Source organism: Oryzias latipes, chromosome 14, assembly GCF_002234675.1.
Source record: "Oryzias latipes chromosome 14, ASM223467v1".
In the NCBI taxonomy this organism is placed as follows: Eukaryota; Metazoa; Chordata; class Actinopteri; order Beloniformes; family Adrianichthyidae; genus Oryzias; species Oryzias latipes.
The window spans coordinates 2439104-2466951 of record NC_019872.2 but is presented as its reverse complement, the minus strand read 5'-3'; the positions used below and the strand labels follow the sequence as shown (position 1 = coordinate 2466951).

The 27848-nt window shown below is 43.8% G+C and overlaps 1 protein-coding gene across 3 annotated transcripts; it reads right to left on the bottom strand.

Moving 5' to 3' along the window:
- Positions 1-2867: 2867 nt before the first annotated feature.
- LOC101157150 (WSC domain-containing protein 1) lies at positions 2868-27639 on the bottom strand. Of its 3 annotated transcripts, XM_004076079.4 has the most exons (9): positions 27399-27639; positions 25999-26604; positions 17999-18113; positions 13387-13571; positions 10647-10768; positions 9084-9255; positions 8594-8758; positions 8310-8510; positions 2868-3601 (listed from the first exon to the last, which is right to left on the bottom strand). In XM_004076079.4, exons 2-9 carry the CDS (start codon positions 26378-26380, stop codon positions 3246-3248), a joined length of 1698 nt encoding a protein of 565 aa, XP_004076127.1. In that variant the 5' UTR covers positions 26381-26604; positions 27399-27639; the 3' UTR covers positions 2868-3245. The 3 variants fall into 3 exon arrangements, with proteins under 3 accessions (XP_004076127.1, XP_020564288.1, XP_020564289.1); XM_020708629.2 differs by lacking the exon at positions 17999-18113 and having other exon boundaries at positions 27399-27631; XM_020708630.2 differs by lacking the exons at positions 25999-26604; positions 27399-27639 and adding an exon at positions 22200-23656.
- Between the last annotated feature and the right edge of the window lie 209 nt (positions 27640-27848).

The following is a 27848-nucleotide window of genomic DNA, read 5'->3' as shown; positions in this document are numbered from 1 at the left end:
TGATTTAAACATACTCTAGAGAAAAATGCCATTCTGCAGATTAAGCCTCAGATCTTCATGTCCACCACAGAATCTTCCTCTTCATCCATTTCAAATGCAACACTGATGAGTTGCTGGTTTGAAGAAGACCAAAGCTTTGAGGAGCTGATCTGTTTTCTGCCCAGTTTTGGAGAAAGTTCTCCTGTTGTATAAGTGAGCGCCAGATTACATGAAAGATTTTCAGGGTAATCTTAGTACTGACAGAGCAAAGGGAGAGGAGACAGTGGAGAGAAAAAGATCTCAAAATGGAGGATTTATGGAGAAACCTGCAGCAGGAGCAGTGAAAGCTACAGATCTGTTGGGATCTGGGAGAAAGAAGAAGACTCAGACAAACACAGAAATACTGTAACATCTGTTATGAAACAAAAATAGAACAGTATGGAGGTAGATACTCCATGGAACAACTGTTAACACAAAAAAATCAGTGTGCACATGATTAATGTACATGGTCCTGTGAGTCAACAGTTTGGAGTGGAGAGAATCATGGACTTTGATCAGGGTGGGGCCAGGGAGACAGATCTGTTCCTTCAGGACAGCAGCAAGTCTTCAGGTCTGATAGGATTTCAACGATTCCCTTTTTGTATTAGTGAGATTATCAGATTCATTGATTATGGTAGGACATTTTCTCGGTGGTCTCATTTTTATGCTTGCAGGCAGATCAGTTGTTTTGTTTTCTACTACAGGAGCAAGAAGCCGTCAAAGTCCCTTCTGTCATAGTGTGTTGTCTTTGAACAGATGGTCCTGCATTTTTCAAAGTAAAACTGCTTTATTGTCAGTCCGACTGGAACGTATGACAGACGCCTGGCTGTGAAGCCTTCTGGCTCTGCCGCCCCAATTATGCTTCTCCTCCAGCTCATTCTGTCTTTTGGGAATAACAGAGCGGGCAAAGACAATCAGCATTTCCACGGCTGTCTGTCCTCCATCAGCCTCAGCAGCTGATTCTGTCTGATGCCACTCAGAATCGGTTTTTAGAAATGCTGGTTGGTCCTGCCATTCTCCTCTGGAAGTGACAGTACCAGCTGTGCGCCATGAGACACATGTCAATGATATGTGGGTCCAACTGCTTTTACAAGTGAAGCTCTAAATTTAGCGCACGTTTTTTCTTGATGGAGGTATTTTTAAACCCATGACGGAGCACAGGAAGCAGAAGATCAGAACTAGGGCTGGGTATCACCAATCATTTCCAGAATTGATTCTATTTGATTCACAATTTTTCTATTTTTTTGATTCACTCGATTTGATTCAATTCTATTTTTAATTTAGACATTTTTATATATTTTTATAGAAATACAATGATAACTTATATATGTTGTGAAGATATTCATGTCACTCTGATACAATTCACATACTGTAACATTAGCCATCTGTGTTTAGGTCCACCAAGCATTAGCATTAGCATTTCTATGGGAAATTCCATCATAATTCAGCATCAAGCTAGCAGGCTTTGGCTTTACTGCAGTTATGCGTTAGGTGTCTGGAAAACGAAAGACATAAAAGATCGATCTGTACTTTTATGGATCGATCATTGATTTATTAAGCTTGGATTGATTCAGATCAATACATTGTTCTTATCAACCCAGCCCTAATCAATACACCTGTTTGGATCAGTAGGGATTGCAACAAATTTCTAAGGTCCAGATAGGTTTGACGCTAGAGCTTCCAGTTCTGAACGATCTTGCTGATTGCCTTATTTTTGCGGCCAGAAAACAGTGGGAAAGGTTGGTAATCACAGGTAGCTAAATGAAGGTTGTTTTGTTATCTTTTTCAATGCCACAGCTTCCTCAACTGTGCTCTAAACACCACCAATTTGTCACAGGACATCACTGAACTGATTTTGCATTTTCTTTTACGTTTTAGAAGATTGTTCATTTTATGTTATTACATGCTTTACGAGTGCAGTTTATTATACTGTATTATCCTCCAGAATCATGTCATTCTTGTCATTTTGTATTTTCAATTACATTGTGATGTGAGACTCGGGTCTGCAACGGCGAACATTGGGGGTTTCATCCAGTGTCCTCAATGTTTAGGGGGGGTTTTTGGGACCTAATTTGTCTTGTACCTTTTCATAAAGCTGTGAAACTGATCCAAAGTCATGGGAAAGCTGCCATTAGCTCACAAATGACCGGTAAGTCCACTGTACATGGTTCCAAATCGAAATCAAAGTATAATAAATATGTAAATATGTATACATTTTATGTAAATTTTCCAATCCAGAAACCAAGTTTTTCAATGGTGAAGTGAAGATTCGCAGTGACACCCTTTGTGGTACCTAGGATCAGGTCTGTACTCAGGGTTTGTACTCTGTTGCTCCTTACCCGCCTGTCATGGTGACCGTGGTGCAGGTCTGCCTGGTAAAAGTGGTTTATTAAAAGATGTTTCCCTCTAAATTTTAATAAATCCTATGGCACCCCATCTGCTTCTGCACAGCATAGAATGTTGGCTGATACCAGAAAAACAAGAAACCTCTGGAAGGGTAAAGCCTCAGACAGATTCATTAAAAATAGGAAGGCATTTGTTTTGTTTTTGATCTTTAGGAAGGTATGAAACGAGAACATCCAGATGAATCTGCAGTTTGTTTGTATCACTGCTTTCTGTCTGAATCCAAAGATTGACCCCTGAATGCTGGGGGCCTCTACAACCATTTTGTAATAAATACGTTCTTCTCTCCCTCCCACTCCCTCTTACAGCTGTTGTTGAAAACATGCAGGCCTCTACAGTGCAGTGTCTGTACACCACCAGCAGGTGGCAGTGTTGGTAGCTTTTCTTCACTGTTTTGTGATACTGCTGCACAAACCTGATCCATGAAGGTTTCAGACACACAACGCTTCACTTTCTTCAAAAGGATTTAATGAATCCAAACGGTTCAGGACCGGTTCCAACAGGCATCACTGAGGTCTTACACTGTGTGTGAATATGACTGGCTATTTCAAATAAAACAAAGCAAACTAAAACTACACGTTTCTGTAATGAAGATGCCAGGGCTCAGAGAAACCCTCTTCCTCCTGAAATACTGTAGCCCCAGAAATCACTTCAAGTCCTCCAAGTGTGTCGGAGCCTCGTGACCGGTCACTGTAGAGCAGTAGTATGAAATGTCCCTGCAGTGACCTGTCCTGGTCCTCCGTGATCCCACAGCGGATCACAGTGTGCCTGAGAGAGGGCCTCTTAGATTCATCAGTCTCGAGCAGCTGTGGAACGTCTGCACATCATCTTGTGGGACTGTAATCCTCTGGAAGTCCACTGAAGTTTCTGCTCCTCAGGGCCTGATCAACAGTGTGAATAAAGGAGTCAATCATCTGTTTCATGTCAGGGGTGAACGGGTCAAAGGTCGGCTGTGGACCCCCTGAGCGTTTGAAGTGTCCGTCTTGGTTGCACTGTGCACACAGCAGCCTCTCCTCTGTGACGCTAACATTCAGGAAGGCTGTGATGAGACGAAGCTGCGGCAGAAGAGCTTTCTGCAGCTCCTCGTAATGAACCACGAGGAGGCGACGCCCAAACTTCAGCCAGCTCAGAGCGTGAGATGCCCACCAGGGGGCGTAGCTTGAGACAAATGCTGGCCACTCTGCAGGGCAAGAAGAACATGACTGTTATCTACTGATTTTTCTTGGAAGTTCATGTTTTAAAGCCCGCACACACCGGGACAAATTTTGCGCGCGATATTCGTCGACGTTTAACGCCTCGTGACTAAACAAAAGGCACCAATGAGAGTGTGCACACCGATGCGAAAAACGCCTCGCGTAAAAGCGTCATTTTTTTAAAAACGCCTCGGGTTCGATTTTTTGGTTTGACGCGCCGCGTCAAAAACTATACGACCAATGATAATGGCGCTTTTGCACACGTGTCTGGAGCTTCTGAAGTTACAGTAAAACACAACTTGGGGGCGCTCAAACACAAAACTGCCTTTCTGAGCACACATACCAGCGAAGAAGATAGACGCCAAGTAGCGTCTACACTGCCGCGAAGAAATAAGGACGGACATTCTAAAATATCCCCGAAAACGCTCATGTTACATTTTTAGCTCTGGTACCAGTCGATAAAACTCTCCATGTTCTTCTCTTCTCGTAACTATGGGATGTACCCAAAATCGGCGTCTTTTCCGGCGTCTTTCATCATTCAATAGAACAATAATTTCTTCATCGCTGGAACTGGAGCTAGAGCTACTGGTGCTGGAAATATTCATGTTTTCTTTTATGATTCTGACAAGCGCGTAAATACTTGCTCTCTTCTTCTGAGTGAAAAGCGACTTTAAGAAAGTTGTAGCGTAAAGTTGCGCAGCGCCACCTTGTGTACAGGAGTATTTCTGTTTTACATTAAGCGCCATCTAATGTCAGGGAATGAAATTGCATGTTCGCTCGGCTCATCGTCAGCGAAAATCGCCTGGGTGTGAACACAAAAAACGTGGCGAAAAACGCTGGCGAATATTCATCCCGGTGTGTACGGGCCTTTAGGCTCGTGTTTTCTTCCTGTTAGTGTTCCACATGCACCTCCCTCAGAAACCTGCAGCGTGGCTCTCTTTTCCTTACAACTATTGGCTTCCATTGACCGTATCAGTGAACTGGAGTGAGTGAGTGTGACGTCACCCACAGATAATGGTTAATTCAGGGTCCAACCAAATGAAGTCAGTTCAAACGCCTTTTTTTTTGGGCTATTTGGAGCCAGACGACGTCAATAAGCAGTGATTGGTCCAAGTCAGCCTGAGTCATTGTTTCTATTGCAACCAGTCTCACCATTCAGGAGTGAGATTGTTGGAAGTCCACACCCCTACCACTTGAAAGTGGCCTACACAAAATCTGTCAATCAAACACTTTGAACATCTTGAACATCGGACGTGGGGAACAGGAGGCTCCATCTATTTGTACTGAGGATACTGATTGGTCAGTTTATAACTTGAATAACTGGCAAGAAATAATATAAATTAATGAGGATTATCAAGAACATGTTAATAAAAGGTATTACATCCAGAATGACAGAGTAACAGCCGTTCATTTCTCTATTATAGACCAGGGGATTTTGGCTTCTTGGAGCCAGCGGGTACTTCCTGTTTGAAATGCTTGAGGCAAGGGCTCACTCAGTCCAGTTCTTACATACTTCCGGTCAATCTTCCCATCATCCTTTCCTCAGACTCATTTAGTCGCTGTAAAGCATGAGGCTCCACAGTCAGCTGATCCACAAACTCTGCTACATTCACATTGGGCATGTGACGAGCATTTAGCATATGGGGCCAGTTGTTCAAAGGTAAGCTGATTGGATTTTGGTGATCGGATTGGATCAAATCTTGAAAATGGGTTGTTCAAAAGGGAAAGAAGGAATCTGAAATCAGATTAGATCACAGAATCCAATCCTAGTTCTAATCTGGATCAAACCTTCAGTTTGTGTTGTTCAAAACTTGTCAGTAGGATTTGGATAACTTTTATCCAAAAAAAAATGGATTATCCTGATCTCAACAGGGTGTAGGATTTAAAGGGGGATTCCAGGAGGGAAATGTAGAAAAACTTTAAAATTGGTCAAATAATACGTTTTTTTCATTTAGTGTTTATACTTTTATTTATATTTTGCACTTGACTTGTGTAACCGTTGTAACAGTGATGAAGTAGATACAGTAGACATAGGCTACCAATTAAGCTATTCAGTAAAGTAAAGACAACCAAAGCAGAACTGCAGATCCGCCTCCTAAAAGCAGAGCTTGCAAATGCTGGTCTCTCCTCCTCAGATTAAAAAACTCCCTGAACATTCTTTATTTTGTTAACTATCGGACATTTAGCCATTTTATTTAAGACGTTTTCAAAATATCCACAATGTATTTGTTAATGTATATTTGTTTTTATTTTTTGTGACTCAGATGAGGGGTCATAAAAGAAATTATGAATGGAAGTGGATGTTTGTTATTTTTGTGTTTTGTCTCAGAATAACAAACTCTTACAGTGACCCCATGTTGGCTCTTCTACCTGTTCTTTACATAGCTGGTAGCCCGTGTTGTGATATGTTGTCCCATTTAGAGCACAGGTAATCTGGATTTGGTAATCTTGAAAACTGTGTATCTGGATCAGGGTGATCCAGTCCAATGTTGCTTTGAAAAACCGGCATAAAAGTAAGACGGATTACCTGATCCTGCATAGGAAAAAATGTGATTTCCAAATCCGGATCATTTTGATCCAGATTAAACTTTTTGAACAACTTGCCCATGGAGCTCATCCTGGACTGTCACTACCGATACCAGCGCATGTCCACCACCTACAGTTGGAAGAAGCTTGGTTTGAAATGTTAAAGCTGTGCAAACCTGGTGAATCTGGTGAACCTTGCTCCAGGTGTTTTCTTCTTGTTTTCTTTCACAGCTTTATTTTGATGTATGAAAGACTTGGTGTAGTAGAATTATGGCCGGACACGAACCGCAATTAACCCTTGTGCTATCCTAGGCACTTTACCATTGGGAGTTGGGTCATCTAGACCCACTAGACAGTGCTCTGAACCTTTTTTCTTCAATGATTTGTGATCTTCACTGGTGTCCATGGATTACATGAAATCTTTCCACCTTTATCCACCTTTGTCATGGTAGGGAGAACACATCAATGAAAGGGGGGGGGGGGTCATCTAAAATAGCACAAGGGTTATTAATTTCTCCTCCATGATGAAATTTTTAAACATTTGGCATTTCTGTCAATTAAAAAGGACGCCATCCGTACATCACTTCTAAATCCAAGTTTCTGATTGGTCAAACTTCAACTGGTTTGGATTCACTGAACGCACGTTTTGTACGTAAAGCCTGAAAATGGTTGTAGAAACTTACACAGAAACTTCCGCAGCATCACATGAATGCGAGAGTTTTTGGAGCTTTTACGTTAGATGTTGCCCTCCTAATTAGACGAGGGTCATTTGGAGAATAATTTAAGGTATTTTGACTCTTAATTAAATTAAACTTTTGCAGTGAAATAGAAATGTTTTTGTTGTTATTGCTATTTGTTCATTTATCGCAAGTTACTGTATATCGTCATCACAATATTGATCACTAATGTTGCATATCGCGAGTTTTCCTCGTATCGTGCAGCCCTAATGCATACTCATTAAATCATTCCAAATGGTCTGCCCATTTCCTTTTATTGTGTTTATGATGGTTATGCTGCTTCCAGACAGACGGATTTTCACATTGGAGCATTTAACCAATCACATTTCAGCTGTCCTCTGTTCCCAGGAAGGGTCAGAGCTAAAGAGGCCTTCACTATCAGTTCTGCAGGTCCCGTAATGCAAAATCAATGTTGGTCATTCATTTCTTTCAACCAATCAGATTTCGAGTTGGTGTCAGCAGGGTCTTCTGCCAGGCTTAGACAACGTCACAGTATTCAGACCTGATTGGACAGAAGTTTCAGGAAGTCTCATGCAGCCTTGTCCAGTTTGAGCACTTTTTGATCCGTCTCAGTTAAAAACAGAGATGACTGTAATGTATCCGTGGAGGATTTAGCAGGAACATCTCCCACTGATCTATTTGACTTTCTTCATCAGAAAAATCTGAGTGAATCATGAAGTAGCTGTCCAGATTTGTGTGTTTGGCGGTGACCGTCCCCTCGTCCACTGCGTCGATTGGATGATTGAACTGTTTTTGAGAAAGAGAGGAGGATGGATTTTGTGTACAAATAATCCGATGTTTTCATGAGTGAAATGATAAATATAATAAATAATATTCTAAATTTATGTGGTTGTTTGGATGTTTTTTGCTGGCTGTAGTTGCACAACCAGATTTGTTTACTGCTTTGTTTATTCAGTTTCTTTAGATGCCTTTATTGTAATACTGTTGCAATGCAAAGCTGGTTTCTGCATCGTAAAATGATAATGAGGGGTTGAGTGATTCAGACGTAGCACGACTGAGGGCCCGGGTGTGTAATGCACGGTCCGCCACTGAAACTCACAAATATGCTAGCAGACTTTGAGGAGTTTGTGATGCTGTGTGTGGAATGTTGGGTCGCGTTGCCTCTGTCATCCGTGGGCGGAAGTTTTCAATTAAACAAACAACAGAGTGCATACTTATAATAATAATAATACTAGCTCAACTGAGCTCAAACATTAAACAAGGTCAAAATGATTATAAGTGATGCTGATTTCTTGCTAAATATTCTAGCATGAAAACACTTTATTAACAACTACAAACTTTGAGAGACACATGAGCATACTCTTTGATGGTTTTATGAGTTTTCATCTGCTAAAATGTTGTTATTTAAATAATATCCTGTCTCATTCATGGTCCTTCAGCACAGACATGACTTCTGGATGGCAGGGGTTACCTTTGCTGCTCCACTGAGCGTCTGAGGCGTGTCCCAGGTGTCCTGCACACTTGCGGTTGAATTCTGCCATTAGGGAGCGGTACGGGTTTCTGATCAGCAGGATGGCGGAGTCGAACATCTCTATCTCCCTCTGACCGCTCTCATGGGTCTTCACACAGATGCTGCGGCCGCTCCTCCAGTAGTCCTTCTCACCCTTAAAACCTGGTTTCCAGGGTCAAATTTAAAAATACTTTTAGAGCTCTGATGTTTGCAGATGTGTTTTCAGGCAATCAGCAGATTTCTACCTCTGTTGAACAAGGTGCCATCAAAGTAGAAGCTGCCAGTATAGTACCCTGTCACCAGCTCAATCAGGTGACGGACCCAAGTGTTGCCTGCACCTGGAAAACTGGAGAGCGCCACCAGGGAGGAGGATCTGTGAGGCAGAAACATCCTCTCTTTGCACCTGGAGTCTGAGAAAATAGCATTTTGTTATTTCTGTGGCCTCCACTGCAGGTTTAAGACAAGGAAAGACAGACAGATGAAGCTGAACCCCCATCGCAACAAAACTAAACATATCAGAGTCCAGATGTCAGGAAATTTGATCTGAAAGATGCTTTCAGGTGTTCTTTCCTCTCTGTGGCTATTCAGAGCTGCTGCCCTGACAGCTAAACTACACTGAGAAACCGTGTCAGACTAGTAGTATTTTACCAAAGCCTCGTCTGACAGACGGAGTAAATAGAGGAAAAAAAACAGCACTGCTTTTGCCCTCTGAACAAAAGCAACTGAGACTCTCACCCAGCACAGGAGTGTGGTACACGTGGTAATAACCCCCCTCAGCTGGGGCTGTGGAGGAGGAGCTGTGGTTCAGAGCGCACCGCAGGTTGTCCAGCTGCCGAGTGAGGCTGAACAGAGGCGACGTCCGCGTGCAGAAACAATGGGGCTTCTTGAAGACGGCCAGCGGGAGCTCCTGGAAACCAAAAGCACAAAGCATCATGGGATTTCTGCTCCTCACACCTATGCTCCAACAAGCATTACACGCCTGCTCACGTCACAATCTTTGCTTTGCACTTTTGGAGGATGATCATTTTCTGCTGTTTGTTCAATCAAAAACTGTGTGGTATATTTTTAACCAACAGGTCAGAATTCTCATGGAAATCATTCCGTGCTGGACTGTCACTACTCCATACTGGCATGTCCACCACCTACAGTTGGAAGAAGCTTGTTTGAAATTTTGAAGCTGTGCAAATCTGGTGAATCTGGTGTACGTTGCTGCAGGTTTTTTTTCACAGCTTTGTTCTATCCAGAATGGATGGAAGGAAAAGGGAATTCATTCCCTTTTCCTTTCATCATGCTGCCATGATGGAGCTTCCCCAGCTCTCATACATCAGGAAGGAGTGGGCCACGCCCAACAATCCAGGGTCACATTCACGCCTTGCAGCTCCATTTCATCCCTTTGATTCCTCTGATGGTTCTATGGGTTCTTTGAACTCTGGTCCTTCTGAGAATGAGATGAGCTCTGCTGTGCTTCACTTCAGTGTGAACACAGACAAAAGTGAACTAAATGGAGGACACCACGTTAGCTGTGTGTGTGTCAAGGAAAAACTCACACAGTGTAAATCTGAGGAAGAAGGAATCATAAAAAACTAGGGTTCTCTCATTATCGCATTAATCTGGATTAAATAATTACAGACTAATTAGAGCATTATCTTTTTTATTACGTTAATATTATTTTGTTTAATATTTATTATCATTGCGTTAATATCAGCCCTGTGATCCCGAAAGGGAAAAACAGATTAGAAGATCAATGAATAATCTAATTTTTGTGCACACATCACACATCCATTCACTCTCTCTCACATTCACACCTGTGGACAATTTAGATTAACCAATGAAGGGTGTTTTTGGATGGTGAGACCCCGGAGAAAACCCACGCATGCACAGGGAGAACATGCAAACTCCACACAGAAAGGTCCCCCACTGATGTTGTGTTTTTTCATGTCCCCCAGCCAGGACTTGAACCAGGGACTTTCTTGCTGTGAGGCAAGAGCGCTAACCACTGCACCACAGAGATAGATGTCTATTATTTATCTAATAAACATCCTGTGCCTAGAGGGTAAGATCATACACAGAAACCTGGAGAGTTAGGACTTTGACCTCTAGGCTGTAGTTTTTGCCAACATATAACAATTTAGTCAAATGTTTTGCTAAAACAAATGTTCATGTTCAGCTGGTAGATAAATAATAAGATATTTGTGTCCTATACATGATTAGCTGTTTAAAAGAGCATAAAATAACTGAATGGAACATCCCATTTGTCGTCATGGGTCTGTGATCATTTCCTGGAGCAGTAATTCAAACCTTGTCGGTGCAGATCTCCATGCAGGACTGTGTGGTCAGGTTAGGCTGGACAGAGTGGATGGGGAAGGAGCAGATGGAGCTGCTCTTAAACTCAAAGCAACCGTGATAGTGAATGTTTCTGACTGCAGAGAAGAAAAAACAGACAGAAACATGTCAGCATATGACAAAGAGCCCACGAAAGCAGGAGAAACCACATGTGACTTTCAGAAACACATACAGTAAAACGACTGCAGTGATCATTCTTCATGACTCAGCTGCTCATCTCCAAAGCTACCAGCCATGAATGCTGATGCTGTATTTAATGATGACTTTCTTTATAACATCTACATCTTCACCAGAATTACACAGACGTGCATACACCTGGATATATCCAGACCTGTGTGTGCGATTCCTCATGTTGTTAGTGTTTCTGTGTCGTCGTGTGTCACATGACTCCTGTTTCTCTTTGAGTTTATTTTTAAACAGCTGCATTTATGTTGTCCTTTTCTTCCACAGAGGATTTATTCTCATGGTTGAGGTTAAGATGTTCCTATGATGAACTTAAGTCCTCCTACACTTTTTTAACATTCAGAATCTGTGAAGGACAGATCCCTTTTTTGCTTTGCTGCTTTCATATGAGCTCACTCATTGTATTATCACAGTTGTTATCTGCAGGTGGATGATAAGTGTCTAACTATTTTGATGTAGAAGTGTTCAAAAGCTGTGGCGTGCAGCTGTTCAAGCATGTCCCTCAGCCACTGGCGTACGTGTACAGATGTGTGATGCACACGGGAAACAGAACTATCTGGAAGTAATTCCTACTCCAAAGGTTTCCATCCTTCTCTCAACGTTTCTCTGCTGCTGATGAAATCAAAATGTGTCCACTAATCTGTTCTGTAAGTGCAGTTTACATGGATGACTTGTAATCATTTTTATTCTCAGAATCATTGTATTTTACGTGTTTCCTTTACAAGTACAGCTCAGGCAGTAAGGCGAAACAGGGGCGGCGTAGCCTCGTTTGTGCCGTCCCTCAGGATTGCGGTCCTTTAGTTTACTCAGAGTAGCTATTGTAGACATTTGTATTACAAATCATTATTTTCCATATTACATGTTTTTCACGTTTGCCTGTTGTTTATTTTGTTAGTACCTGTCATCAGGCTGCACTAAAAGACAGAAGGGGATAAAAGCAGTAAAACAGCTGAGCTTTTAGAAATATTAGAATATAGGCTCAACAGATGATCATTAGTTTATGAATGTAAAGACGTTTTTTAAGAGGATTTTTACTGTTGGTGTTGCATAAAATTAGGAAAACACCAAATATATTGTGAAAGGTCATTTATTTTTGGTTTTTAATGTTTTATAAACTACCCTGCGACAGACTTTCCCTGCCTTCGCCCACAAGTGATAGGCTCCAGCAGCCCCGTGACCCCGAAAGGGAATAAACGGGAGAAGATGAATAAATGTCTTATGAACACTTAACAATGATATTCACAATAAGAGGTTTTTAAAAATCAAATCAGGTTTCACAAAAACACACACAGGACGTCACATACTAAACAGAAATGAATTTAATGCTAAAAACGATGCCAGGAGACCAGCTCTGATAAAACGACACAAGAACAAAGAAAAACAGATGATTTGATTTTTTTTTTGCTGGAAAGCACAAATGTTATTTTTGTTTCCGAGCTTTGTTTGCTCTGTTCATATTTGTATAATTTTGACAGAATATACAGTATTTTTATGAAGAGCAAAATATTATGTTATTTAAGGTTAAAGTTATTTATTCTGGATTAATATTCCTGTCTGTTTTTATTCATATTTAGGTTCAAAAATGTAAGTTTTAAAGTTTTAAAAGTTTAGCTTTTGTTTGTTTAGTAAATGTTTATCCTGTTCGGCCGACGACCTAAAGTGTGTTTTGGATTGGACACGGCTGTAATACCGGTGTATAAATTCATTTCCACTTGGCTTTCGGTACTTTGTAAACACGAAGCATTTAATGCTGCTTGGGCGGCCAGCGAAGAGGAATCCAGCTGCTATCTTGGAGCTTTCTTTGGTTGTGAAAACCTTCAGCCAATCGGTGGGTTTAAACAGTAGCTCTGCCCCAACCAGTCCGTTCCATTTTTCTATGGATCTACAACCCAAGGGGGTGTAACCCTTGTGCTATCCTAGGCACTTTACCATTGGGAGTTGGGTCATCTAGACCCACTAGACAGAGCTCTGAACCTTTTTTCTTCAATGATTTGTGATCTTCACTGGTGTCCATGGATTACATGAAATCTTTCCACCTTCATCCACCTTTGTCATGGTAGGGAGAACACGTCAATGTAAGGGGGGGGGGGGGGGGGGGTCATCTAAGATAACACCAGGATTAAAAACGGTACAGTTTGGTCTGGCTCAATGGGACCATTTTATAAGGGAAACGCTCAAAATACTAGACTGGACTGTTCCGCTCAGCGGAAACGAAGCTTTAGTCTTTAAATTTGATTTTCGACACTCAACCGTGCCCCTCAGGAACAGTTTGGGTTCTCTGGGTGTTTGAATTAGATGACTGGCTTTATGGGCTCAGCTGCCTGGTTCACAGGAGTGCCGCTGAGTCAGAGTTTAGGCTACAGGGGTTGTTGTCTTTCAGTAATTCTGTTATCAAAGTGCTTTGGACAGATCCCATCAGTCTCCAGATGATGCCTGCCCTTTGGCTTCATCAAAATGTGACGGGCAAAATAACAAAAAAAGCACTGAGATGCTTGGAGAAACGCTGACTCACACTTTCTCTGGCCTGGCAGCTGCTGCTCCACCTTATAAATGGAGAGACGACCCACACCACCACAGGGAGACCCCCTCTCTCCACGGCATACCAGATTACAGTCCTCCTCTGGAGCCGGTGGACTGCTGATATGGTTCCCACAGTGACACTCAGCGCCGTACTCCAGACCTGCAAACTGGTACCCACTGATCAGACCCATGCACACACATGCACACACACACACAAACACACACACACGCACACACACACAGCTTCACTGAAGGCAGTCCAGAACCACAGCTGTTACGTCTGTGATCTTCTCACTGCTTCATATTTTCGTTAGACAAGCAGTAAAAACAAACTCTCCTTTCGCCAACTTGATGGCATTTATAGGAGTTTTACTTAAATATCAGTTCATTTGTTGGAGGAAACAGAAAAAAGTGTCAGTGGTTTCTTTACTTTCAGTGGGACAGTAACACAATTCTATCCTGTAACACCATGGCTTATCTCTTAAAGCAGCAAGGACAAAATAAATCTATGTTCCAAAGGAAAGATGCAGCAGACCGATGAGAGCATGTTGTGTAGTGGTTTGGGTTCTGTTTTTGTTGATTTAACTTCCTGTCTTATTTTGAAGGTTTCTTCCTGCTTGTCTTTGTGTGAGTTTGACTTCCCTTGTCCCATTCTCCCCTGATGGTTTGCAGCGCTGTCTCATCAGTCCTGTGAGCATACATGTTAGGGATGGGAATAGAAGCCCCATGAAGCTTCCCTTGGGGTTCATGTAATTATGCCGGAAAAATGAACCACCCATTCAGGGCTATGAAACCACACAGAACAGCGGCATCTGGTGGCGGACTGGATGTATATCATGTGCTTCAACTAAGCTCCTTGTAACACTTCAATGTGGAAATGATGATGAAAAAGCGTAAAACAAAACAATGTTGTTGATGATGATTAGAAAAAAAATATATATAAAAAAACACCACATGTGATGTTTTCTGTGAGAAGTGCTTGACACAGCAAAACACACATCACATGAAGAAAATAAATGCAAAGCAAAAGAGAAAAAAGACAAAAATGGTAATATTTAATATAATGTTAATACTGGTCTTGAACCGTGGTCTTCAGGATGCACATCCCATTGACTTTTCCACTGAGGCATCTCTTTTGATACTGATTTGTAGTGCCATTGTAGATTCATCAAAGTATTTTTTTATACACAATGTTCATAGTGTGTTGTTTTATTCAGAGAAATCGAGTTGGAACGATCCTGAGCCACAGTATGTTTTTTACCAGTTACTATGGTAAAGTGCAATGAACTGACGCTGATTCTGATACAGGGGAAATGATAGAACTGGTCGGGAAACGTTCGGGATTCATTCGTATTTCATGAAGGTGAACCGCTCTCCGAAACGTCGGTGTCAAACGGGCCTTCCCTAATACATGTCTTGTCTCAGCCTTCCTCTTCTGCTGGTCCATATTGTCTGCTTCCCTGTCAGCCTGTTTACACCAACAGTTGCTTCTTTGGTTTCCCTGCTTGGCAGTGCTTTTTGTTGTATTAAAAAACCACCTGCCTCCCGTCTCCTGCACCAACCTTGCGTCACAACATGTTGTTGCTGTACAGACAGTTAAATCCTTTCTGAGACAGTAAAACACAGACTTTTAAACATGAGTTTGACACAAGAGTAATATCTGAAGAGCAGACAAACCCCAAAACCTCATCCAAAAATCTGATTGTGAAATGACTTGCTTTTCCCTAAAGCCCCACATCTGGTTTCCATGGTTATTGTAGAGGCACCATGCAGTTCTGCTCCTGATGCTCTTGAGAACTGTGAGGCACCAATCCATTATCTGATCTGAAAATGATGGACACTTCTCTGCTCAGAAACTGTCAAAGAGCTTCCAAACTTCAGCTCAAAATCCCCTCTCTGCTCATTTTCATTCTTAACTGACTGAGTTGTGTGGAGGGGGGGGGGGGGGGGGGGTCCCCTCTATCAGCAGAGAACTAAATCCCAGAGGAGAACCCCACCCTATCAACATGACAGCTTCAGCTCATCCAGTGCCAGAATGAGAGCAGCATTTCTTTAATCTCTTCATATTTGGTGTTCACATTAGGGTTAGATTACCACAGAAGTGAATTCTGCTAAACTGACTCCATGTGACATGTAGAGAGTTAGCTCAAATATTAGCTTGGGTCTTTTCAGGTTAAAAGGAGGAGAAGGCTGCTAGTTAGAATGACACTGCACTATTGTCAGGAAGACTGCAGATAAATCCCTCTGCCTCCCGTCCCCTGACTGTAGCCCCTCCCCTGACTGACCTGCAGTCAGTCCTGATCTATACCTGACACATCCAGGTGATTGTGACTCGCCGCCCCCCGCTCCCCCTCCCCCCCACCATGGGAAAGACACAGGCCTCATCAGAACTGACCTTTTCATGAACAACATTTGAAGCTTCATCATAAATTGCTCTGACTTTTTACTTTTGCTCTTTGCAGTAATTGGCTTGCTCTGGTAACGATCGCACTGGCCTTCCCAACACGGGGGGGGGGGTGGCTTGTTTGTGGGGTGGGTTTGTGGAGGGTAGTTGGTGCAGTCGGTGTAATTGGGATGTTAGCACTGACTTTGCCCATCAGCTGCCTGCTGCTCTGTGTAGTGGAGCTGCAGTCCCTGTGCTCAGATTTTAAAGTCTCACTCCGATCGTCTTTTGATCTATGCTCAAAGTGTCGCAGTGGTTTTTAATTATGATTATGCCGCTTTCAGCCTGTGTTGTTTTCTAGGACATCGTTTCTACAGATCGGCTGGAGCTTATCAGAAATTTGTTTCTGAGTTGTGGGCGGGACTGTTAACGCAAAGCAACGCCATCCCCTCATTCCTTTGTTTACACTCTTACCTACCAGCTTACAGCCCCTCACACCCCCAAGAGGTGAAACAAAAATGGTGAGCAACATTGGAGGGTTTTGGAGTTTAGATCCAGATGCCAGCTCAGACGAAGAAAACAAAGACGTTCATGGATCTATTTGTCAGCAAGTGGATGCATCAGAATAAAGTAGAGCGGACAGCCTGTTGTAGTTTGTTTGTTACAAATATGATCTTTTTCATCTGTTACTGATTCACAATCATTTGAAAAAATGATTGTGACAGACTGGCGACCTGTTCATGGTGTCCGCTGCCTTCGCCCATAAGTGGCCGGGATAGGCTCCAGCAGCCCCGTGACCCCGAAAGGGATAAAACGGAAGAAGATGAATGAATGAATGAATGAATGAATGAATGAATGAATGAATGAATGAATGAATGAATGCTCAGAAATGCAACTTTAGTCTTAATTTTTTTGTATATATGTCATCCATCATCAGAAAAAAAGCTACAATAACCTGTTAAAAACACCATTTTCATTGGAGTGGGTCTATGTTTATATCTCAAGTGTGTGTGTGGTGGGGGGTGCTTTAGATCAGTGTTTTTCAACCAGTGTGCCGCGGCACACTAGTCTGCCGTGGGAGATGGTCAAGTGTGCTGTGGGAAATTGCCCTCATTAACTGATCTAAAAGCAATTATCATCTCCAGGATATCAGCTCTGTGTTCATCCAAACAGGCCCTGATAAAACACTGAGAAGTTAAGAATATGAAATATCATAAAATTAGTTTTTCTTTGTGTTTATATGATTCTATTAAAGACATTTTGATAAGAATAACGGGATACCGCGATTTAGCTGCAGCTATAACTATGTAAGGAAAAGTCCCGCCCCTTTAACTGTCTCCACCAATCATTCTTGAAGGCTTAATCACATGTCATCAGTCTGACCAATCAGAAGTGGTTAAAGTATTCACTTCCTTGTTTCGATTTAGCGCAAAAAAGTCTCTCTGTTCTAACAAAAATACCAGCTAAAGCTCGTCTTTAGCGGTGTAGCTTTCCACAGAATCTGGTATCAGACTGGAACACGTGAACAAAACCATGAAGCTCAAAGACGCTGGTCTTTCTGCGGTCGGCGGATTACGGGCACTACATCTCCCATGATGCAGTAAAGTGACTGTCTTAGCGCACAATGAGTCTCTCCTCTTAACGTCTTAAAACAACCAACACACATCAAACAGTTTTTGAATCTTTTGACTTAATTTTTAATACATCTTTTAGAAAAAACAGCTGCAGCTTCCAGCGTTTTCTGCAACAATTATCACAAAAATGCATGTGAGATTGCAGAGCGGCTGTAGATCAATACAGACTGAGCTTTTTCTTTTATTTTTATTTATCTATTTTTTTGGATGCTGGTGTGCTGCGGGATTTTTGACAAGGTTAAAGTGTGCCGTGGCTCAAAAAAGGTTGAAAAACACTGCTTTAGATGATTCTTATAAGTTTTCATGAGGTCTGTTGTTAATTCAACGTCCACTGACCTTTTAGGTACATTTCATGCAAAGGCCTCTAACCTATTGCCCTGACCGTGGCAGTCATTCATTGTGTTTACTCCCTATGTCCACATGCGCACACACATACACAGAAACGCACACACATCTTTCCGCCCCTCATCTGTGCCTGTCTCCTGGCCACCTGCCCCTCTGCTAGCTACGAACACAGGAGCCCTTCATGAGGCCCACTCTGATGCAGAACATTTCCCCACACAGCAGGCTTTCTGTGAACACATTACCTTTCTGAGCAGGTGTCCTGACACAGAGCACTGGTCATTTTACGCATGTCGTACAGCATAGTTCCTCCCAGGGCTCGGTCACTGGCATTGTGGAGGAAGCATCCCATGTAAGTCCCTGCATGGAGGCACAAACAGCGTTCAGAGTTCTTTACTCCATATGGGAGACTGCTGTAGTTGTGTTTGGAGTCTCCATTCCATTCACCAAAAGATCCACCAACAGATTTGCAGACTCCATGGTGGCTGGGCCCATCACAGATGAAGAGGTAGCAGTTTGTCTGGGTGGCCCTAAAGGTCATCCTTGAGGTCAAGTGTCATGGCCCCCTCCCCATAAATAGAGGGACTTTGGAAGAATTCAGGTTTCTCTTTCTTCATCTTTGCAGAACTCTTGTGGACCAAACACATGGACACCCTTGGTTGGTGTCCAGAAAAATAGCATTTGTCCTGCCCAGCGTGAGGAAATGTCCAAATCCTGCTGCCTCAGCCAAATGACCATTTCCACAGGTGCTTCCCCCCCTACACCCATCACCACTACCTGTTCCTCCGACTGCACTTGGATCATCAGGTCAGTCCGGTTTCACACCATAAACCCAACCAACAGTTTCTGTTCCTTCACTTAAGCGTATCAGTACTATCTATGTAAGGGTTAATGGCCGACGAAGTGTGCGGTTACTACTTTTTAACGCACGCCGTGGAAGCCTGAACCGTCCTCCGCTTCGCGTCGGACGGTTGCTTCCGCGAAGTGCATTAAAAAGTAGTAACCGCACACTTCGAAGGCCATTAACCCGCTTATACCATGGTCACTTACAAAAGCAATACATATTAACCAGGTTTTAGTCCTTAATTCTTGTTTTTTTTCCCGATTTGGATCACTTTTCTCATAAACAGCGTACTATATGTTACGTGATGCGGCGCATCGCGCCGCATCACGTAACATATAGTCCGCGTCGCGCAGCACCACCGCTGCAGTCAAGATTCGGCGATATATATATGCTGATCGTCCCGATGGGTTGAATAAAGCATCAATTCAGAGGGAAAGTTAATCGCTTACTGCTTGTTTTTGCCCAGATGATGAAGCAAAAGGTTGTTTTACAGAAGCCGGCGCAGTGATACAAATCATTTAAGCTAGCCGACCGGAACTTCTTTTTTCACCGTGCGGTTATCAGGTTTTAACGCATACCCAGCAGCCAATCAGAATCGAGTATTCAACCGGACCATGGTATAAGCATGAATATTATTGACGGTATGCTACCGTCATAAAAGTGCCGTTTTGGAAATGTTTCTTTGGTGCAGCAGCATCTTTCTCCTCCTCGTTGTAACATCTACTCAGGTGCATTACACTTAAATCTATTTTAAACTTCTTTCACTGGTTTACAAGCGGCTACCCCACCGCAGCTTTGGGACCCCACCTCCTCATTTTCCTCTGCACTCACTCAGGGCTGGTTCTGTTGGACTTTACGTCCACCATCAATCCAGTGGATCTTCGGGTTTTCCCATCTCCCCTGGAATAGGGAGTGGCTTTCACAGTCATGCTTTAGACATTTTTTGATCAAGTCCAGCTTTTAAGGAAAAACTGACTAAGGTTAAACATTTCCTTACGGACATTGAAACTTTGTGCTGTTATCCAGATGAGTGTAGACCATGAATTCAGGCTGAGCCTGAATGCAGTGACTGCAGTTACTCCCAAATGCTGCAGAACAGCTTTCAACTGCTGAAAAAAAGGCAGTACTTTAATTTTAGCTGTTTCTGCTCTTTGCCTGCATGTCTTTGACTCCTGACAGCCTCCTGGAAACAGTCTTCAAACTGTCGCTGTCACTAACAGGCAGTAATTATACACAGCAGTGCGCTTTGTGAGCGCCAATTCATAACTGACACACTGAATTTATCTTTGGATTTTTGTAGCTTTTCTTGAACGCTGTTCTAAACTTGGGCGATTCTACTGGAATGGAAACGAACCACACAGCAAAATGTATTATTGTCGTTTATAATAAGCCTCGGCAGGCCATTATGATGCGCTGACAAGATTAGGGTAGAGTAGAAAACTCTGCCTTTGATGTGATCGCTGTCTTTACCACACAGACACATCAAACTCCACACGCTGACACATGAAAGGCTTCTTTGTGGGCTCGGCTTTCGCTGTGGAGGATGGCACATACATTTCTCCTCTCGTCTTTCTCTCAGGTCCCAGATGGGTTTGTTTTTTTTCTGATTGTATGGCGAAGGATGAGTTTATGCGAGTCTTCTGGCCCATGCAGCAAATTCTTCTTCAATGTAAGTTTCTGAATGTAGTTCACATTTCCTTAGTGTGACTTAAAGAACTAGATGAAATATTGAAAGAGTGGTTTATTCATGTTTAAAGTTAAGTGACAGTTAAACTGAACCGTCTCCAGGAGACTAAATATAAGGATTTAAAAAAAGGCTGCTTGGACATTTAGGGCCCCTTGGTGAGAGGGCGTTTGGACATCACTGTGAGTAATCAGCAGATGTCCTCTCAGAGTCCTACCCGCCAATTTCAATTGCACCCTTTAGTACACACACCCTTTACCCTTCAGCAATATACATTCTGACACACAGATACACACACACATACATTACAAAAGGAAGGTGAGACCTCAGACAATCTGTCCCCTACCCCATCCCTGGTGGGGGGTCCCAGGCCCTCGGCAATGGCGGCCGTGTCCCTTGGGTGCTGACTTCCTGGGCCCGGCAGCCCTCTCTCCACGCAGGGAGAGGGATCACTGAGTTCTCTGGCAAAACCAAGAGCCGGGGATCACATCACATCTGAGCCTGGGGGTGTCTGTGTCCCTGTTGAGTGGATTCTGGTCCTTGCCTCCCCTTGCCAAAATTCCAACAGTGGGTGAGCCTGGTTCGGCCATGTTTACAATGCTCTTTGGGGACTCCCCCTTCTCTTGTGGGTCCTTCTCCTGGGCAGGAGTGGCCGGCCCATGCTCCCTTCTCTCCTGGAGTTCCGGCTGGCTGCCTGGAGCGTGGGGCAGGTCTCCCTTGGAGGGTTCTGGCACGTGCCTCGGTAGCTTGGGATGGGGGGATGCCCACAACTCCTTGGTGGTGGTGGGCTGCTCGTCTGGGGCTGGAGTGCTTTGTCCGGAGTGGGGCCCCGCTCTAGGCCCCCGGGTACGGCAGGGGGTTATTCTTTTGGCTGGACTGGAGCCTCTGTGCCTCCCTGTTCTCTGGCATTGGGTACCCCTTTGGCGATCCTGCTGGCCCTGGTCTGGGTGGTGGATGTAATTGCCCTGCGTGCGGATTTCCTCTATCTGCTATACTGTTGTGGGTGTTGAGGGGTCCTAACTACCGCTGCTGCTTCTGCGGGGGTCTTGGTGTGGGGATGACCGGGCACTCTTCCTCTTTATTTTTTTACATTCCATCATCTAACTCAGCAGAACGTAAACACTCACCTGAGCACAGGTGCTATCTCATCTTTGCACAAATAGTATATGCGATTGAATGGCATGTTTTATGTGTGTGTTGGTCTGTATGCATTAGCATGTGCATGTGAACTGTAGTTTTATTGCATTCGTGTTGACATGTTTGTATGTGAACATTTTTGAAGTCAACATTGAGTGTGTGTGGACAGCCCCCTCCTCTTCTAGACTAACATTTACACATGTCAGTAATGATTATAAACTTCCAGCAACTTGCTTGCTGCATTATGATTCTACCCCCCCCCCTCTATAATCACCCTCCTACCTCCTCCTCTCTAACATTCCTCTCTCTTCTTCTCTCCTCTTCTTCTTATCCGTGCAGTCCAACAAAAACTGATACAAATTTAACCAATATAAATAAAGTTTAGTCTAAATTACAAAAGGGTTTTAGTCAAATATACACCTTTGTGTCAAAGGATTCCTAATCCCCTGTTGGAAAAGTAAAATCTGTCCAACTCAAGAGGCCTTCAGCTCTGATTTGCTTGCTCAGCTGTTGGACAGGACAAGTTTAAAAAAATGGCTGCAGCTTCATGGAAGAGAGGTTGAGCAGATGCAAGTTGGATTTCTGGTAAACGTGTATCTACATGTAAGGTATGACTTGTTGAGTTAAACCCATCTGTACTGACTCCAGGTTGGTCATCTCTGTCACGAGACGCTCATGCCAGAGAGCCCCAGCAGCTCTAACCCACAGCTGCAGAAGCAGAGGCGGCCAAAGTCACCGAACAAAAACGGATCTTTAGACACATTTCCCATTTACCACCCACCTCACACACACAGCAGGGCGGGTCGTTGCTTTAATCAAAGTTAAGAAGATGCCGAAGGCAGAAGAGACAGGGGGTTGAGGGAGGGGAACAGTCTGAACTCCCAGACGGGATGCTTCTCTTTGGCCTGACACAGGGCTGGTTTCATGGACTCTGACTGTCCTGGAGCTGATCCTTCTTGGAGAATAGGAGACTGCTGATGGCATTGGCGAGTACAAAGACATAAAAGCAAACCTTCCAGCAGAGCCTCCCTCTAAATTTAATGTTACAGAAGCAAGATGGTCATGAAAAGCTCCACAGAGGTGCTGTGATGAACATGAAAGTGCAGAAACAGCTTTACTATCATGGAAGAGTCAGTCTGTTTGATCCCTACATCTGCATCATGAAACCCTACTTTAAAAGACACCAGTTGAACCTCAAATCTTCACTGAGGTAGACTCCTCTATGAAGCATCTAGCGGGTGAAACATCTCCAAGTGTGCAATACTTCTGCAAAACCTTTGAGATTTAATCCTGGAAGATTCACCCAGCAGGACTCGCTTGAATTCAAATCTTTGAAAAGCTTTTGAAATCTGAGAATGTTTCTGAGAGCATAAAAGTGGATTCTTTAACATTCATGAAAGCAGCCTGGCCCTCATGGGCGTGTGTGTGTCTGTGGCGTTTGTCTGACTGTTATCAACTCATCAGTAAGATACTCCCCGTCCCAAAAGCCTTAGATGATGCCGAAAACACAGAAGGATTCTTGGGTCACGGTTCTGATGCTGTTTTTCATTTTATCTAAACATATTCTTTGTTCTTTTATCTTTTCTTATGTCTTTATTTTTAAACTGCTTATTTCTCACTAAAGCTTTAAGGTTTTAGGTTGGTTTTAAGATCCTTCTTTTCATTTTTAGGGGTGCAATGGATTCGGTGTGTGGCTGAACCGTGATCAGTATGGATCACGGTTCAGCCACACACCGAATCTGATTCTTGCGTTCAAAATTCATGTCCACCACTTTTGTTATGACACCCATCAAAGTCGCCACCTGACGCTTGTCTGAAAGTGTGTTAAAAATCGTGACGCTCCCGCAGCGTGTGGGTGGAGCTACGTCACAGGTTTTTCTCATTATAAGAGACGCGGACAGTGTTGCCCGATTGGGCGGTTTTGGATCTGAATTTGCAGGAAATAGCTTTGGGCGGGTTGACATGATTTGGGCAGGTTTGGGGTCGGTTGTGGTCCGGGGAGACATGTGAGACAGTACCACACACGTCATTAGGCCTGCACAATATACCGCAAATTTATCGTTATCGCGACATTAAGCTGTGCAATATGCATACCGCAAAAGACGGCGAAAATCGCAATAAATGGTTACCTTAAATGTGCAAAAACGAACTCATGGCAGCCTGAAATAGTGAACAAATGAAATAAATCCCTTTATGCATTTAACCAATCGGAAGGACCCGTTTACCTTGTTGATCAATCAGATGAGCCCTTTTATGTTTGATGTTTGACCCCATGTCGACAAGGGTCATTAGGAGTATAATTTTTAAACTGTTGCAGTGAAATGGAAATGATGTTTTTGGTTGTTTGGCTATTTGTTTATATACCGCAAATTATATCGTTATCGCGATATTAATCACCAATATCGCATATCGCGAGTTTTCCTCATATCGTGCAGCCCTACACGTCATCATCCTCGCCATCATGAGCAACATAAATACTACTTTTAAGTTCTTTTAGAAAGATCTTCATTTACATGTCTTCTTGATGCACATCCACTTTTTAACTGTTTCCAGTTCTTTTACTGGTCTTTGTTATTTTTCCTGTGGATCTTTGTGTGTGTGTGTTTGTGTGTATATACACCTGCTGTATATACAGGTGTATTTTAGCATTTGGTGAGCTGCGGGCAGCATTAAATCCTTCTGGAAAAAACTCTGCAGGCATTAATGAAACTTTCTAAAAATGATTTGAATGTATTATTAAATCAGCTCATCCAGTTGGTAAAAGAGTCAAGTGTCTGTCTTTAAACGTTTGGTACGTTATGGATTCTGCCGGGAATAAAATACTGGCTTATGTGATTAGTAACACATTTGATCCTTTTTTTCAAATCAAGGAAAATCTTAACTTTCATGTCCTATGTTGTCCAGAATTATCTCAGACCATCACACTGCCACCACCATGTTTTTCTCAGATGTTAAGTAACTCTTTTCTTAAAAATCCATCTTTTATGACCTACAAAGCCTGTTTTTGGACTGTGGGAGGAAACCAGAGGAGAACATGCTAACTCCACACAGAAAGGATTCAGCTGTGATTTGAACCACACCTGGGTCCTTTTTCTGTCTCTGTCTGTCTCTGGCATACCTGCTGTGCAAGAAAAACTCAGAACACTTGGGGGACTTCAGCCTGCTTCCTGAAGCTTTTTCTGGACAGTTGGAGCTGAGACTGATCTAATTCCTGCTTACATATTTCATTTGGATAGCTCCATTATCTGTTTGCAAAAACGATTATGAGACCTCAAAGGATACTTTTTAAGAATGGGCTCAGAGAAAAAGTTATTCACCGGAGGTAATTCCAGTGAATTCCTCACAACAAAAGAGACAAAGCAGCAGCAGGCGGAGTCGAACAATGGAGTGAATCTCAAGAGATTTATTAAATTGTGAATGCTACTTATAAAACAAATTATATCATTTTTTCTTCCTGGCTCTTCCTGCTTGTTTTTTCCCTCTACTTCTGACGCGTCTGCATAGATCTTCTCATCTGCAGCATCTGTTCCACACACCTGTATAATGTCCTATGCATTTTTGATGAGGCTCTTCTGGCTGTTCTGAGGTCAGGATCGTTTATTCGTAGACACAGAGTGAAGGCTGATGAGTGTTCTGTAAGCACTGAGAGATTATGTACTGCAACTTTAAACTCAGCTAAAGAACAAAGATACACCCACAATGCATCTGCTTCACACTTTGTCATGACTGCATTCTAGTCCTGTCAAAGCCCCTAAAGCTGCGTTTCAGATGGCAGAGGTGTGCTTCTGACACGCTGCAGAGTGCCTCTATTAACTGTAGAAGATCCAGAGTTCAGTGTTTAGAAGAACATGTTTTAAATAGATTTTGAATGTGTGAAACCAGATGTTTGTTCTTGGCGATGCTGAGGAATCCCTGATGCTCCTTTAGCTTTCCAAAGTGTTGGTAAGTCTGTTTAAAGCAGCTTTCCGTTTCCACTTCATTTCATGAGCACACAGATTCATCATGTTTCATGCTTCTTTTGTTGGCTTTAGAATGCTTTCACTCCACAGTGTTTATCCCACAACAAATCCTCTGGGCTGGGCAGGTGTCAAGCCCACCTGAACCCTGGTCTGGACCTAACAAGAGGACTCTGGGAAAGAGGGCCTGTGTTCTGCTGCAGGTGAACTCTGGTGTGGTTCACTGCAGTCTGCATGCAGACAGAAGAGCCACAGACATTTTGAAGAAAAGAAAGAAACAAGCCCAAACTGTGAACCAGAGGAGCAGAGTTTCTGAAACTGAGGTGAGGAGGTGCAGGTGCTTCAGAACACAAAGCTCTTCTCCTTGCTTGTTTTTTTCTTGTCTGTCTCAAATCTCATTTGGGCCAAATCCCCCTCACACGAACAGCTTTTGGAATTATTGTGTGACTTTTCTCAGCAACCCAAACCAATTGAAGGTGTGACATGTATAACATTTCCTGCTTGAGTCCATCAGGCTGTCCTAAAAGCGTCAGCAAGACTTGGGGATGTCTGATTTGTGACCTGAGCTAAAGTTGGAGTTAAAGCCCCTCAGATCTGAGCGCATGTTTGCACAGACGTCCTTACCTTTGTGTCTGCTGCTCCTGCGTGCTGAAAATCTCTCCTCTGTACTTTCTGGCAGAGCAGTGTGAAACCAGTGACGATGCAAATGTTGGAACCCGAAGATCTGAGAGGAAGGTCTTTGTCTGGCAGCACCTGCCCCGCCTCCAGATACAGCCACCCATCTTGAACGTGCCCTCATGCCCAGGCCAGCAGTCCTGGGGGCGGTTGGAGGTGCAGCAAGAGACAGCAGGGGGGGCAGGCTGGCGAGGTTTGTCTGAGCCACTCTGACGCTGGAGCGCTGCAGCAGCAGAATGCTGCCTGCCATCAGATAGGCGATGCCCAGGCAGAGCAGCAGCATCTGAGCCCTCTTCAGCAGGCAGTGCAGCTTGTAGAGGGGCACCCCCATACCTGACTGTTTACAGTCACTCACCTCACTGAAAGGCCATTTCCTCGATCAGGAAAGCAATTTCATCCTTCTACAAAGACCTGCAGCATCCAGCTGTGGTGCTATTAATGCTCTGTTGTTGCCCAGCAGTCGGACAGCAGTGGAACCATGACCGAGTCACAAAGAGAGGCAGTTTAATATCCCAGCCTGTGGTCAGCAGCTTCAGGGGAATCCCTGAGATAAATCTGAGGGACAAAGCAGAGAAAACAGAAGCAGGAGGATGTGAAGAGCAGCGCTAAAATGAAGCAGACGTTCAAGCTTGATCCTGTTTCTGTCATTCAGACCCATTTCTGTGGCAGCTTCATTGGTTTTGGTTCGTTTCACTTCCTCTGCTGATATTTCTTAATGAACAAAGCATTTAAATGACCGGTCACGTTCAAAGCTTCTTTGAGGTCTGGCACAGCCAGAATATGAGGATTTTCTGCCTCAAACTCCTTTGCTCCTCACAGTCTGAATCATGGATTTGATGAAATCGGGCCAGCTGATGAAAGCTGCCTCTGAGGGCATTAGAGGCTCTTATGAAATGGGGATTATGATAACATCAGGAGGCTCCGTCCACAGAGAGAGGGGTAAGTGGTGGATGATAAAGACTAGTGTCAGATGTGTCTGATGAATAGGACGGAGGAGCTGAAGCCTGGCAGTCAAAGCGGAGGAGCAGGGAGGTGAACTTCACCTTTTCTGCTCCTCAGCTACACTTTTCCTGACACATTTCAAAGGAAACGCAGGGCGCGGTGGGCTCTGGAGAACACCAGCAACAGTTTGCACATTAGACAGTCGCCCACCGAGTCCGGATGCGCAAGTTTACTTCCAGTTTAGAATCACTCCATGCAGGCGCGTGCGCAGGAAAGGCAGACGTGCCAGTTTGAGTTTAGAGGATGAAGGCGAATTGAAAGACAAATGAACCATGAAGGCGCATCACCGCTGAAAGCAGCTCGGGTCTTCCATCTTAGCCGCGTCCGGCAGAGGCGGTCCGGCTTACCTCCGGCGGCGGCGCGGAGTTCCCACGGCCGCGATCCCCGCTGTTCTCCCCGCTTCGGTGTCCGCGGAGGGGCGCCCGGCTCCCCGGAGCTGCCGTTATATAAGCTCCCTCGCGCGCACACGCTCGAGCTCCCTGAAGGAGCTGGCGCTCCGAAAAGGCTGCTACTGGAAAACAATGCACGAGCAGAACGCGCGGGTGCTGGTGAGGAGGGGGAGGGGTCGTCAGACTCATTTGCATTGGTGATCCAACGCGTCACAGCTCCTCCGCCGCGCGCACGTAGGAATCGTGCCTGGCTGCCGCAACTCCGACGCACGTGCGTTTTGCGCGCACGCGAGAGTGAAAGTGAAATCAAGTCCGAGCGCCTGAACGTCCACGGCCCTGCGCATTTCCGCCTAAACGTTTACTCCGCCTGTTTTAATGGCTTGACTTTGCAAAACAGAGCACGGGACG

Excerpts from the sequence above, each read along its gene's own strand:
- LOC101157150 (XM_004076079.4), bottom strand. The coding sequence starts at position 26,380 with ATGGGGGTGCCCCTCTACAAGCTGCACTGCCTGCTGAAGAGGGCTCAG. Across the intron at positions 10,769-13,386 it reads GCTGCCAGGCCAGAGAAAGT|TCAGAAACATTCACTATCAC; the intron begins GTGAGTCAGCGT and ends TCTTCTCTGCAG. Across the intron at positions 9,256-10,646 it reads TGGAGATCTGCACCGACAAG|GAGCTCCCGCTGGCCGTCTT; the intron begins GTTTGAATTACT and ends TTTGGTTTCCAG.